Consider the following 14,008-nt stretch of genomic DNA (forward strand, 5'->3'; position numbering starts at 1 on the left):
CCTTGTGTCGAGTCAGGAGGAATTTGAAGCCTTTCAAACGCCTCCCATTCAAGCCTATAGTAAGGTGTTTGTAGTGCAGTTGCAGGGCGTTAAAATTAGTTTATCTCCTGTAAGTCACTTTCCATTGTGGAGTTTAACACTCAAACGCTTCAAAACTGCGCATAAGGTGTTTGGGGAGAGTTTTTAACCCATCATTGAGGCTTGCAAAACGCCAGTCTAACGCCCATACTAAAGCTCATTGACGCCAGTCTAACGCCCATACTAAAGCTCATTGACGCCAGTCTAACGCCCATAGTAAACCTTATTAATGCGAGTCTAATGCCCATACTAAAGCTCATTGACGCCAGTCTAATGCCCATACTAAAGCTCATTGACGCCAGTCTAATGCCCATACTAAAGCTCATTGACGCCAGTCTAACGCCCATGCTAAAGCTAATTGACGCCAGTCTAACGCCCATACTAAAGCTAATTGAAGCCAGTCTAACGCCCATACTAAAGCTCATTGATGCCAGTCTAACGCCCATACTAAAGCTCATTGACGCCAGTCTAATGCCCATAGTAAACCTTATTAATGCGAGTCTAACGCCCATACTGTTGCTATAGGAGCATTTGTTAGGTGTTAGAAATTTAGTCAAGTGTGAACAAGCCCTTTAAGAGTTAAAATTATACCACCAATTTATCAATCACATGCCAAGATGTGGCCTTTTTATATTATTTTTGTACTTAAAAGGGGTGGTGCTTTACATATATGGTATATAAAATTATAAATAAATTAGACTTTTAAAATAATTCTAATTTTACTAGATCTGCCTTTGTCTTGAGTATTTAATAATGGATATGACATGTTAGAATACGTTTCCCCCCCAAGTTAAAGAGGGTGTAGTATGCGATGGTACAGAAGAGGGAGGTGTCATTACAAACGCTGAGCTCACATTGCAGAAATTCCCAGCATGCTCTCAGGCTTCTATAGTCATCACAGTGACCAAGCTGTCCGCCTACCATGACAAGTCTACTCAATAATAAGTTGGGAAAAGGTTAGCTTTAATTTTCTAAAAGTGATTAGAAAGTCAGGGGCGGAGGGGCTGGGCGTGACAAATTCAAAGTTACAAACAGTCAGTGTTCTAAAGTCCTCCACTTCACGGGTGTAACAAATGGGCTTTTATCACTAGGGCAAAAATATTCATTGTGTGTCAGTCATTAAAGGATTAGAGAACAGGATTTAATGCATGAGAGCACTTACCTCTTGGGCAGTAGACATCTGGGGCCCAGCGATTGCACTCATAATTGTCTTTTGCATTTTCGCAGGTGAAACATTTAAATCCCCCAGGGTACGGCGTTGCTACAAAAACAACACCACAACCATTAGAAAATCTGGATGTGTCACTACAATAACTTTTTTTCTTAAATATTGCATATAGAAAAACAAAAAGCCAAAAAGCCTACTTTGTGAGAAAATCTCATAAAAATGGATTTCCATTATGCAAAACTAAATATGCAGTTAAAATAAGTGTGTGTCTTGCCAAAACCTTTTTTATTTTGCATTCAGCAGTGAATGGTGAAACCCCGTCTGGTTTTTATTGCTGACTGTGTCCCATTGGGGAGATTTCCCCCTACATCCTGGCCTAGAAATGCAGCAGGAAATTTATCCACAGTGCAGGGAAATCCCCTCTTAGAATGTTGTCATCTGAACAAGAATCTCCAATGGAAGAGTTCCCCTAACCTGTTAATGATACAATGGTTACATTTTGGATTTCCTATAACTTTTTATTCCAATGTCAATGGTTAACAGAACAATTAGAATCAGGGACTCTACCCAGTGAAATGGGGCCAGACAAAAATAAAACCTGACAGGGCTTCTAACATTTCTACAAATTAAAAAAAAAGGGGGGTTCTGATTTCAGGTCTTCTTCTAAGGCTCGTTTTTATTCTTGCGAAACATTTGTGTTTCATTGGGCTTCCAACACACCAAAATAAAAAAAAATAAATAAATAAAAAATCAGATGTGCCGCAAAATTTGTAATGCAACACAACTTTTGTGACATGTCCAATGCAACATGTGTGGGCCACATGCGCTTCCTTAGAGAGCTGGGGTGCTATTCAAAATGGAATGGAGAGAACATGCCCGGGTTCCTGCAACACATAGGTGTAAATGGGCATTAAAACCTATAATACAGGTGAATAGCTTGGTAGAGACACTGGTGAACCAAAACCAAAGAGCAAACCTATAACAAAAATGGAGGAAGAGCTATAAAGTTGAAGGTTTGTAAACCCTAAAGGCCCCGTTCACATTAGGCGATCTGGAATCGTGGAAATCTGCCAGCAGTTCCAAAACGCAGCAAAACATTTGTGTGTTTGTGCTCCATTATTCTTAATGGCACCCTAGATGCAGTGTGATTTCACTGCAATTGTTGCATTCAGAATTGCACGGCAATCGTGGCAAAAAACTTGTGTTTATAAATCACTCTAAGCATGGCACTCAAAAAGGAGCAGGAGTTTCTTTTGGGTGACAAACGTGCACAGGGCAGCCCACCGAAGTGAATGAGCTGCCCTATGTGTGACATCTGGAAACGGGTGCAAATTACGCTTTAAGAATCGCAAAACAGGGGCGATTTAGACAAACCTCTCTCCACCCTTTATGATGCTCTCCTCTGTTGACTCACCTAAGATAGGAAAACTGTGAGGATACTGGAAGGGAGATATTTCCTCTCTGGATAGGAAAGACTGGGAGGACTGTTTGGAGCAAGGCCCTAAACTTGTTGTCTCTTTTAAGGATAAATCAATTCAAATCAAGTTCCTTCACCAGGTATACTATACTCCCTCTAGGCTGCATAGAATGTTCTCAGATCGGGACCCCCCCCCCCCCCCCGCCCTCATTGTAGACTTCAACCGGATAACTATTTACATACCTTTTGGAAGTGTCCCTTTATTGTTACATATTGTGCTGCTGTCTTCAAGGTAATAAACCTTAGGTTACAATTGACACCCCACCCTCTCCGTCCCTAGCATTACTGGGGAATTTAGGGTGACGAAAAACGGTCTCACCATACGAAGCAATTAATATCTTATCTCCTTTACTACGCCAAAAAGAGATTCTGATGAAATAGTTGTCCTTGACACAGCCTGACGTGTCCTCGTGGGAGGTTATGGTGAATGCGGCCCTCCCTCTGTAGAAGTTAAGGTCCAGTACACAGTATTAATAGGGGATGCCCTTTAAAATTGTATGGTCCCCTTGGACTCTGACCTGAGGTGGTTCACCTATAATATCATTGTTTGGGTGAAGGGTTCGGTACTAAGCTTGGGGTGTCCTTCCTACTGGCCCCTACCCCTCCCTTTCCTGGTTGCTCCTTTTGTCCATCTATTGCGCCTTTTCTTCCCCTTCCCTCGCTCCCCTCCACCACTCCATGCCCCTGGGTACACGATGGCTCTCCTGCCTATGAACGAGTTCTTCTTTCCTGTTACTTACGTGTACAATTTGCCCATGTTTTACTATGCTTTGTCTGCTTATATTTGCCTATCCTTTAATGAATTCCATTGCTTGCCATACCCAGATTTTAAAATGCAAACAGAAAAAGCAGTGCTACTACCCATACAGCTCACCAATAAAGGAGCTCCCAGGTGCCCGATCCACAGCCGTTTAACTGAGTACATATGTAGAACGATGATCCATACACTGGTAGTTGCTCTTAAAGAAAAATCTTCATCTTTATTCAAGAACCACAGAACACAACTGCTGATAAGATCGGTTGACCGTTTCAGCCTATCAGGCCTTAGTCAAAACAGTTATGACTAAGGCCTAATTGGCAGAAACGCGTCAACTGATCTCATCAGCAGTTGTGTTCTGTGGTTCTTGAATAAAGATGACGATTTTTTAAGAGCAACTACCGGTGTGCTGATCATCTTTCCACATACCCATATTTTACATGTACTGTCCTTTGTTGTGTACTGAACTAGACCAGGTTTTTGTGCACTGTGTACAGACTGAAATAAAGCACCCCCGCAAACAGGAACACTTGCATTCATTTGTCAGGAAACTGGATTTAAAGCAGCACAAAAACACACTAGATATTATACAGATATATTTGATGATTAATGCTTCAGACTGTCATATTACACATTTTCTTTTTAGTCAAAAATGAATGTGGCATTCAAAATATCCCAAAACCCACGTAATAAAAAAAATTATATTGTGAAAAAAAATAAATTAAAGCCTTTACAAAGTGTCTTCTTCTCCAAGACTAGCGGTGCACTTTATCATAATTTAATATCTTACTTGATGGGTAGAGATAGATAATATCCTGCACTGTGAACTCTCGGGATTGAACTGTACTCAGCCAATCAGCTATGTGGGTAAATAACAGGAACCAGGCCAGAACTGGCCACCTTTCCATCGCAGAACAGAGTCCAATTCATGCAGCCATCAGTGAGCCCATCCTAATGCCTGGGGGTGGAAAAAAAGCACATATTAGAATTAGCATACACTATGGTGCCACAACCAAAACATCGGAAAACACTACCCCCTTAGCAAATACTATCCCTTGTCTTGCTGATATAGTGACCCACAACATGTATGCAGATCAGAAGTTCTGGCTTCACTCTCACACTACTGATCAAGTGAGTGACTAAAAAAGTACTGAAGCCTCAGACAGCCAGGCAACTAGCATTTCAGATGGAGATGACAGCTTAAGTCAGTTTCATTTCATTTCGGTGCTTTCTGACTACACAGTCTTTAGAATCAACAATCCATAGCACAATGCCCAATGATATTGGGATGGTAATATACGGTCCACATTTGACAGCTGGCGGGCCTTTGCTTGCAGTCAGACCCCCATTCTGTCTGACAGATCCAGTCTCTAACAACCAGGTATCAACCAGCATAATTTCACAATCATGTGATCACTATGACCCCTTTAACTTAGTGATCACCTGCAAGGTGTTAGGTTTGTTTACAAACAGCTTGCAATGTCCTGGCCAGCCTGAAGATGGCGGTGTATATCTGTTTACATATCTACTTCATACAGTAATCATCAGATACAATTACAATATAAAAAAAAAAATATATAATTATTTTTGTTTTAATTAATTTTATTTGTCAACTTGTTTTAAAATAAAAAGAAACAAAAGCAAAAGTAAATATTTAAGCAGCTTTCCATATAAAAACCTAATATGGTCCCTTTTCACTTGTTTACGGAAATATGGCTCAGTCATGACAGTGGAGTGAGTCTGTTGTTAACCCCCCCATCCCCAACCCCAACTCTCCTTTTTTTTTTCCCTACACTTATCTTCTTTACTGCATTTCCTTTTTCTTATTACTTTTTTTTTTCTTTGGCGGCCCCTTACGTTGGGCTGCTTTTGTGTTCTGTAATGTGGTTAATGAAAACTTTAGATGGGATGCACGGCCCTTTTGAAAACATGTACCATTCTAGATAGTAGGGACATCCTTATTTAGAGGTTTGTGAGTCCTGTGATATACAGTATATCACAAAATGAGTACACCCCCCACATTTTTGTAAATATTTTATTATATCTTTTCATGTGACAATGCTGAAGAAATGACACTTTGCTACAATGTAAAGTAGTGAGTGTATAGCTTGCATAACAGTGTATATTTGCTGTCCCCTCAGAATAACTCAACCAGTGGTGGCCGGGGTATTGAGGGCGCATCCCCCCCATCCATGCGTCCGGCCCACTAATCTGCATGCAGGGGCGCCTGATGCATGGAGCTTAATGGGGTTTTTTTTTTTTAAATCACCTGATTAGAGCCAGAGGCTCTAATAGGGTGATGCAAAGGGTGGAGCCGGGGCGCAGAGCTCTGCGCCCTGAGCCCACCCCTTGTGTGACAATAGCGAATGAAAGTTCGCTATTGTCACACCGATCCTCCTCCTGGCCAATCAGGAAGCGCGTCCGATACGCGCTTCCTGATTGGAAGCTAGGCATTCCCATGCCATTGGCCGAGGAGGAGGCGGGAGCTGGAGGACAGAAGGAGACGCGCCGCCGGTCACCGGGACTGAGGAGAAGCCGCGCGCCGCCGCTGCTGCTCCAGGTAAGTAAGGGGGCACGTACGCTGATCTCTGCATTGGGGGAATGTATGCTGGTCACTGCATTGAACGGGGGCATGTATGCTGGTCACTGCATTGAACGGGGACATGTACGCTGATCTCTGCATTGGGGGAATGTATGCTGGTCACTGCATTGAAGGGGGCACGCACACTGATCTCTGCATTGAAAGGGGGCATGTACGCTGGTCACTGCATTGAAAGGGGGCATGTACGCTGGTCACTGCATTGAAAGGGGGCATGTGCGCTGGTCACTGCATTGAAAGGGGGCATGTACGCTGGTCACTGCATTGAAAGGGGGGCATGTACGCTGGTCACTGCATTGAAAGGGGGCATGTACGCTGGTCACTGCATTGAAAGGGGGCATGTACGCTGGTCACTGCATTGAAAGGGGGCATGTACGCTGGTCACTGCATTGAAAGGGGGCATGTATCCTGGTCACTGCATTGAAAGGGGGCATGTATGCTGGTCACTGCATTGAAGGGGGCATGTACGCTGGTCACTGCATTGAAGGGGGCACGCTGGTCACTGTTTTGAAGGGGGCACGCTGGTCACTGTGCATTGAAAGGGGGCACACTGGTCACTGTGCATTAAAAGGGGGCACACTGGTCACTGTGCATTGAAAGGGGGCACACTGGTCTCTCTGCATTGAAAGGGGTATGCTGGTCTCTCTGCATTGAAAGGGGCACGCTGGTCGCTCTGCATTGAAAGGGGGCACACTATACCTTAATTTCCGAAGGCCCCTTTCACACTTTTGCGACCTCAAAGTCACGCAATTTTTTACAGCGTTTTTTTGCCGCAAAGCAATGCCTATTACATTTTTCTGTTTGCGCCCCCCCCCAAAATTTTGAGCACCAGCCGCCACTGAACTCAACACACAGCCATTAATATCTTAACTGCTGGCAACAAAAGTGAGTACACCCCTAAGTTAAAATGTCAAAATTTTGCGTGGCCACCATTATTTTACAGCACTGCCTTAAACCTCTTGGGCATGGAGTTCACCAGAGCTTCACAGGATGCCACTGGAGTCCTCTTCCACTCCTCCATGATGACATCACAGAGCTGGTAAATGTTAGAAACCTTGTGTTCCTCCACCTTCCTTTTGAGGATGCCCCACAGATACTCAATAGGGTTTAGGTCGGGAGACATGCTTGGCAAGTCCATCACCTTTATCCTCAGCTTCTTAAGGTGTGTCCGGGGTCGTTGTGTTGGAATACTGCCATGCGGCCCAGTCTCTGAAGGGAGGGGGATCATGCTCTGCTTCAGTATGTCACAGTACATGTTGACATTCATGGTTCCCTCAATGAACTGTAGCTCCCCAGTGCTGGCAGCACTCATGCAGCCCCAGACCATGACTCTCCCACCACCATGCTTGACTGTAGGCAAGACACCCTTGTCTTTTTACTCCTCATCTGGTTGCCGCCACACACGCTTGACACCATCTGAACCAAATACGTTTATCTTAGTCTCATCAGACCACAGGACATGGTTCAAGTAATCCATGTCCTTAGTCTGCTTGTCTTCAGCAAACTGTTTGCAGGCTTTCTTGTGCATCATCTTTAGAAGAGGCTTCCTTTTGGGACAACAGCCATGCAGACCAATTTGATGCAGTGTACGGCGTATGGTCTAAGCACTGACAGGCTGACCCCCATCCCTTCAACCTCTGCAGCAATGCTATCAGCACTCATACCTCTATTTCCCAAAGACAACCTCTGGATATGATGCTGAGCACATGCACTCAACTTTTTTGGTCGACCATGGCGAGGCCTGTTCTGAGTGGAACCTGTCCTGGCAAACTGCTGTATGGTCTTGGCCACCGCACTGCAGCTTAGTTTCAGGGTCTTTGCAATCTTCTTCTAACCTAGGCCATCTTTATGTAGAGCAACAATTTTTTTTTCAGATCCTCAGAGTTCTTTGTCATGAGGTGCCATGTTGAACTTCCAGTGACCAGTAAGAGAGTGAGAGCGATAACACCAAATTTAATACACCTGCTCCCCATTCGCGCCTGAGACCTTGTAACACTAACAAGTCACGTGGCACCGGGGAGGGAAAATGCCTAATTGGGCCAAACTGGACATTTTTACTTAGGGGTGTACTCACTTTTGTTGCCAGCGGTTTAGACAATAATGGCTGTGTGTTGAGTTGTTTTGAGGGGACAGCAAATTCCCACTGTTATACAATCTGTACACTCACTACTTTACATTGTAGCAAAGTGTCATTTCTTCAGTGTTGTCATATGAAAATATATAATAAAATATTTACAAAGATGTGAGGGGTGTACCCACTTTTGTGAGATACTGTATATTTTGTTGGGCCAATTGGGACAATCTATGGAATGTCCTAGGTCTATACCAGCCTACCTCAGGGAACCAGTACTACTTATAATTATTATTAAACCTACAGCTCATGGTACATTAGTTTGATGGTCAGTGGACAGAATCTGCTTCACATTTGTGGTCGTTAGGAAGAATCTACTCTAAGGCTCGGTTTCCACTAGTGCGACTTGCGGTGCGACTTGACACATGTCAAGTCGCACAGCAAGTCAAAACCCATTGTTTTCAATGGGGCCCGTTTCCACTGCCACGGCTTCAGTTGTGGCGACTTCAAAAGTAGATCGAGCACTACTTTTGAGCCGTCTTCAGTGCGACTTCCCTCTATATATGAGGGACAAGTCTCACTGAAGCCGCAGTTTACTTTCGCTACGAAGTCGTGCTAGAAGTAGCACGACTTCGTAGCCGCACTAGTGGAAACCGAGCCTTACAGAGAGCTAAAAGACCATCTGTGTCAGTGGGACGTTATCTGAGAGGCAGATATTGCTCAATGTTCCAGGAACCCCTAGCAACCTCTGGAGGAACCCTAGAGTTCCACGTAACCCTGCTTGAAAAAGGCTGGTCTATACAGTTGACCTGTGCTGACACATTCTGAAAAAAAAAATAAAAAAAACTTATATAAAAGCTTTATATGTCCTTAATAAAAATGTAAAAATTATTTTAATAGCATTGGTCATATCCGAATAATAATTTTAACTGATGCTGCTAAATCTGGTTTGGCATTTATGACCTCGGGACATAATAGGGTTAAATGAAACTCATGTTTCAGAAGCTGGTGGGGCCTACCAGAATATACTGTATTTATTTTTTGCGGTTTATTGATTTACACAAAACGCTTAAAAAGGAACTTTGATAGAACAAGCACATTATTGATGTACAACGCTAATGAAATAACATTTAATCTCTGAGCAACAGCCGACACGCGTGTTATACTTGGCAACGATTTACAGGATGTTGTTCCAAATTAAATCCACCTAAAAAGTCCTGAAAAAACAGAAAATCCCATAAACTGGTTTTGTTTATTTATTTAAAAGGAACTGCTTTAATAACAATAATCCTCCGGTGTCATGACCAATGACACTGACGTTATTATCCCTTTGGAGACAACGCACGGGGAAATTACTGATGAACAAAACACAGGATGTAGCGATTTATTCTTTCGCAGTAAAACAAATACACCATGGAGAAGTCACATTTAAAAGGGTAATGTGGCTCATTTTCCGCAGGGAAGCAAATTTGAGGCAACCAATCAGGTACTAATTTTAAGCTGCACTAAAAAAAAAAAAAAAAAAAAAAAACACAACACCTAGGAACTTAATTGGCTGTAACTTTCCTTTTTAGTTTATTTCTACTAATTACACTAGAATTCTTTTTTTTTTTTTTTTTTACGGGTACATAAAAATAACAGATTTTTCAGTTTTTTAAATATGCACTTGACCATTTATCCAGTCCTTGATAAAATGGCAAATCAGAAATGTTGGTTGTGAAATGTATAATCCGTGCATATGAACGAGGCTCATCCAGTGCTGCCACTGCCATCTATTTATTTTATTCCTTGTATTGTATTTATTTATGCTTCACTGTACCCCCTCTTGGTTTGTTTAAGTTTTATTATTAGCCCCCGTTCACACTGGGGCGACGCTACTTCGGACCGCGACCTCCGAGGTCGCGGTGCGAGCAGCGCGCCGCGACCTCGGAGCGGCCGCCACGGACTTCATAACATTGAAGTCTATGGCGGTCGCCTCCTGGTCGCCCCAAAGAAGCTCCGGACCCTTTTTCTGAGTCGGAGCGACTTGTGTCGCTCCTATCAGAACGGGTCCGCAGCTTCCCTATGGGAGGCGACCTTCGGCGATCTGTGAGGCGACCAGGTCGCCTCACAGGTCGCCCCAGTGTGAACGGGGGCTTAGTTAGACACTCCCAATTACCCCATGTTCGTTTTGGTTTTATCCTTGCTAAAAAATAAAAAAAAAATAAAAAAAGTAGCATTTTAGGTTTTTGAGCAAAATGTTTTTCTTTCACCAGTATATAATACCCCAAAAATACACCCCTGTTTGAACAACTACATTGGATTTCATTTCTGGGTTTTCTTGGCGAGTTGACACTGCCTGTAGATTCTACCAAGTCACCAAGTTGCCAAACTGTTGTTTTGTATGTTTTTTACATTAAGCAACATTTAAGACAGAATGTGTCATAAGGAGCATTTCAGTTATTAAAAAGAACCCATTGGCAGCAGCTATTTGTAATTCTCTGAATCTCCACCACGGAACAGCTATAATATTGCAGTCTGTTGGTAAATATTTATTATTTACTTGTGTTCTCTCCCTGTCAGAGCAGAAGTGTCAAGCTACAGGACTGTCCTATCTCCTGTCTGAACTCACTGCTGGCAACAATCAACAAATCGTTATATAACAGGAGTGATGTCAGGAATACATGAAAGAAAACAGATGTGGCTGAATGACAGTTTTATCCTTGTCCAACGATTTGGAAAAAGTGTCAGTTATCAGCCCTGAGCTGAAGTAGGAGATTGGTCAGCGTCCACATGGGGTTTACAGGCCACCAATCAACTAAAATCTCTGCTAGGACATGGAGAGAATACAAATAAATAACAGCACACACGGAAATCCTAAGCGGTAAGACCTATAAGGGTGGATATTCAGATTCTTTACGGGCTCTCTTTATGCTTATAGGCAAATTAACCCTTTGCATATTTACTGCCCTTTTAAATTGGTGGATTATGAATTCTACATAAAAGGAGAGAGACACAACTTCATTGGCGTGGCACCACAACCAAAAATGCATAATCAGAAAAAGGAAAAAAGACATAGAACTTTAATAGTTGCCATCTTTAACCCAAAAACCAAGGAAGGGAGTACTTTTTTTTTTTTTTTATTTTATTATTATTATTAGCAACATCAATAGATAAAAATTTGGTTACATAAAAACCTATCCAAAATTAATTTGGCTATATATACACACACTACATTTCCTATCTGGATATAGGTAGAAATCTAGGTATGTGGAGACATGTGTCCACTGGCCTTATGTACTTGTATTACATAATCAGATGAATGAAGTATAAATCTTCCATGTACGGGCCAGACACTGACGTGGATCTCTACGTGTTTCACCAAAAGGCTTTTTCAGGGGATCCCACTAGTGCTTGGAAATGCATTACAATTATTATCAGTATTGATATAGGAGTTTTGATATTATTTGTAATGCATTTCCCATCACTAATAAGATCCCCTGAAGAAGCCTTTTGGCAAAACGCGTAGAGATCCACACCAGTGATTTACTACTGACTCTTGCATCTGGCCTGTACATGGAAGATTTATACTTCATTCATCTGATTATGGAATACAAGAAAATGAGGCCAGTGGACACACGTCTCATCATACATAGATTTCTACCTATATCCAGATGGGGAATAGTATATAAAGCCAAATTCATTTTGGATATGTTTTTATGTACAGTAAACCCCCCTCCATTGCGGGGGTTACGTCCCGGACCCAGCCGCGAAAAGTGAAAATCCGCGAAATAGAAAAACCCTATTAAAATACATTGTAGGCATGTTTTTTTTACTGTCACTGTACTTTTAAAAGCATTTTAAGGTCTTTAAACACACTTTTAACCACTTAAGCCCCGGAAGATTTTACCCCCTTCCTGACCAGGGGGTATTTTGCGATTCGGCACTGCGTGACTTTAACGGACAATTGCGCGGTCGTGCGACGCTGTACCTAAACGAATTTGGCGTCCTTTTTTTCCCACAAACAGAGCTTTCTTTTGGTGGTATTTGATCACATGTGCGATTTTTTGATCACGCGCTATAAACAAAAAAAGAGCGTCAATTTTGCAAAAATAGCAATATTTTTCACATTTTTTTATATGAAATTCCCCCCAAAAAATTTTTCGGCCAATTTGTTTTATGCTACCTATGTTTGGTAAAAAAAAAAAAAAAAAAAAAAAAAAAAAAAAAAAAAAAATCGCAAAAAGCGTATTTTGATTGGTTTGCGCAAAAGTTATCGCGTTTACTAACAAAGGGAAAGATTTTTGTCATTTTTGTAGTTTTTTTTTTAACGCGTAATGGCGGCGATCTGCGATTTTTTTTGCGGTACTGCGACATTGGGGCGGACAGATCGGACCCTTGACTGACATTAGTGACACTTTTGGGGGTCCCAGTGACATTTCTACAGTAATCAGTGCTATACATATGCACTGTTACTGTAAAAATACACTGGTAGTGAAGGGGTTAACTTTATTTGGGAGGGAGGGGCTGTGTGTGTCCCTAGGGGCGTGGTTTCTACTGTGATTGGCTGTGGCTTCAGCTGTAAGGACACTGATCAACGGATCTACATACTAGATCCGTGTGATCAGTGTCTTTACAGCGAGGAGAATGACAGGTCGCTTGTTTACACAAGCTGCCTGACTTTCTCCCTCTCCCCCGCCGATCGCCGAGTGACCGGCGGACATCGGGTCCGCTGGTCACACGCGCGGGGGGGGGCCGTGACCACGCGGGAGCGCGCCTCCGGCGGCGCGCGCTCGCTCCCTAGACCCTCACAAGCAAGCAACGTAGACCTACGTTAGTTTGCCTGTGAGGGGCTGACCGCCGACGTAGATAGTCGTGCGGCGGTCGGCAAGTGGTTAAAACAATAGAAACTCATTTAAACACACAAAAGATACTGAGAGACATAGCAAGAGCTATGGAAAACACAAAAATATTTCATTTTTAATGAATTATAAAGTAAAATAAAATTACAGAAAAAAACGCAATATACCGGGACCGCAAAAACTGAACTGCGATGGAGCGGGGGTTTACTGTAATCACATTTTTATCTATTGATGTTGTTCATAAACTTTTTTTTTTTTTTTTTTTAATGTTTGGAGAAGTACTCACTTCCTTGGTTTGGGGTTATAGATGGCAACATTAAAGTCCTATGTCTTTTTTCCTTTTTCTGGTTTAGAATTCTCTACTATAAATTTCACAAAGTATTACAATTATTTAATCTTTTGATTTCCATATTTTGTTTATGAATTGCCAGAGAACATTCAGAAGGATGCTGAGACACATCTAGAAGTACTGGGAGGTTTTTGATTACAGAGACTGCCATGATGTATTGCTTACGTATCTAATAAAAGTCCTGGGATTAGGAAGGAATCAATAAAAACTAAAATTACAGATAACACCGTACAAGAACAGAACTGAGCATTACTTACAGTTAGTGAACGGAATATTCCCCCACCATAAGGAAAGAAGTATTTGGGCCTTAATCCTTTAGGTAAGAAAGCATCAATGTTATACCCCAGCGCTGCATGTCCATCCATAGCCTGAAATACAAACATGTTTGTTAACTTTTTCATCTTTATACCCATCGATGAAGTAGCTTAAAAGTAAATTTAACCCTAACTGAATGAAATTTGGTTTGCTAAAGACAGTATACCATAAACCATTTCCATTACATTAAAAAAATATGTTTTTCACTTTTTTATGCCTTGCTGCATCTCAGTGCTGCTGATCACTTGCAGCCACTTCCGGTTTATGGCTGCATGCCATTTTCTGAAGGACCTTCACAGCAAAATCACCAAGTATTATTAGAATGGAAGATTGAGAAGGCCTTTTAAAATTAC

The 14,008-nt window shown here is 42.1% G+C and overlaps 1 protein-coding gene across 1 annotated transcript in view; it reads right to left on the reverse strand.

The window, feature by feature from the left end:
* The window catches only part of LYPD6 (LY6/PLAUR domain containing 6), a 33,387-nt gene extending 19,677 nt beyond the window's left edge, over window positions 1-13,710 (reverse strand). The window contains exons 1-3 of the mRNA XM_082261406.1: window positions 13,598-13,710; window positions 4,271-4,438; window positions 1,241-1,339 (exon numbers count right to left, since the gene is read on the reverse strand). Of these exons, the coding sequence (XP_082117532.1) occupies window positions 1,241-1,339; window positions 4,271-4,388 (217 nt within the window). The 5' untranslated portion in view covers window positions 4,389-4,438; window positions 13,598-13,710. The remainder of the gene's footprint in view (window positions 1-1,240; window positions 1,340-4,270; window positions 4,439-13,597) is intronic.
* Window positions 13,711-14,008: the final 298 nt, after the last annotated feature.

The sequence above is a fragment of the Pelophylax lessonae genome, assembly GCF_965119305.1.
Source record: "Pelophylax lessonae genome assembly, chromosome: 6".
NCBI lineage: Eukaryota > Metazoa > Chordata > Amphibia > Anura > Ranidae > Pelophylax > Pelophylax lessonae.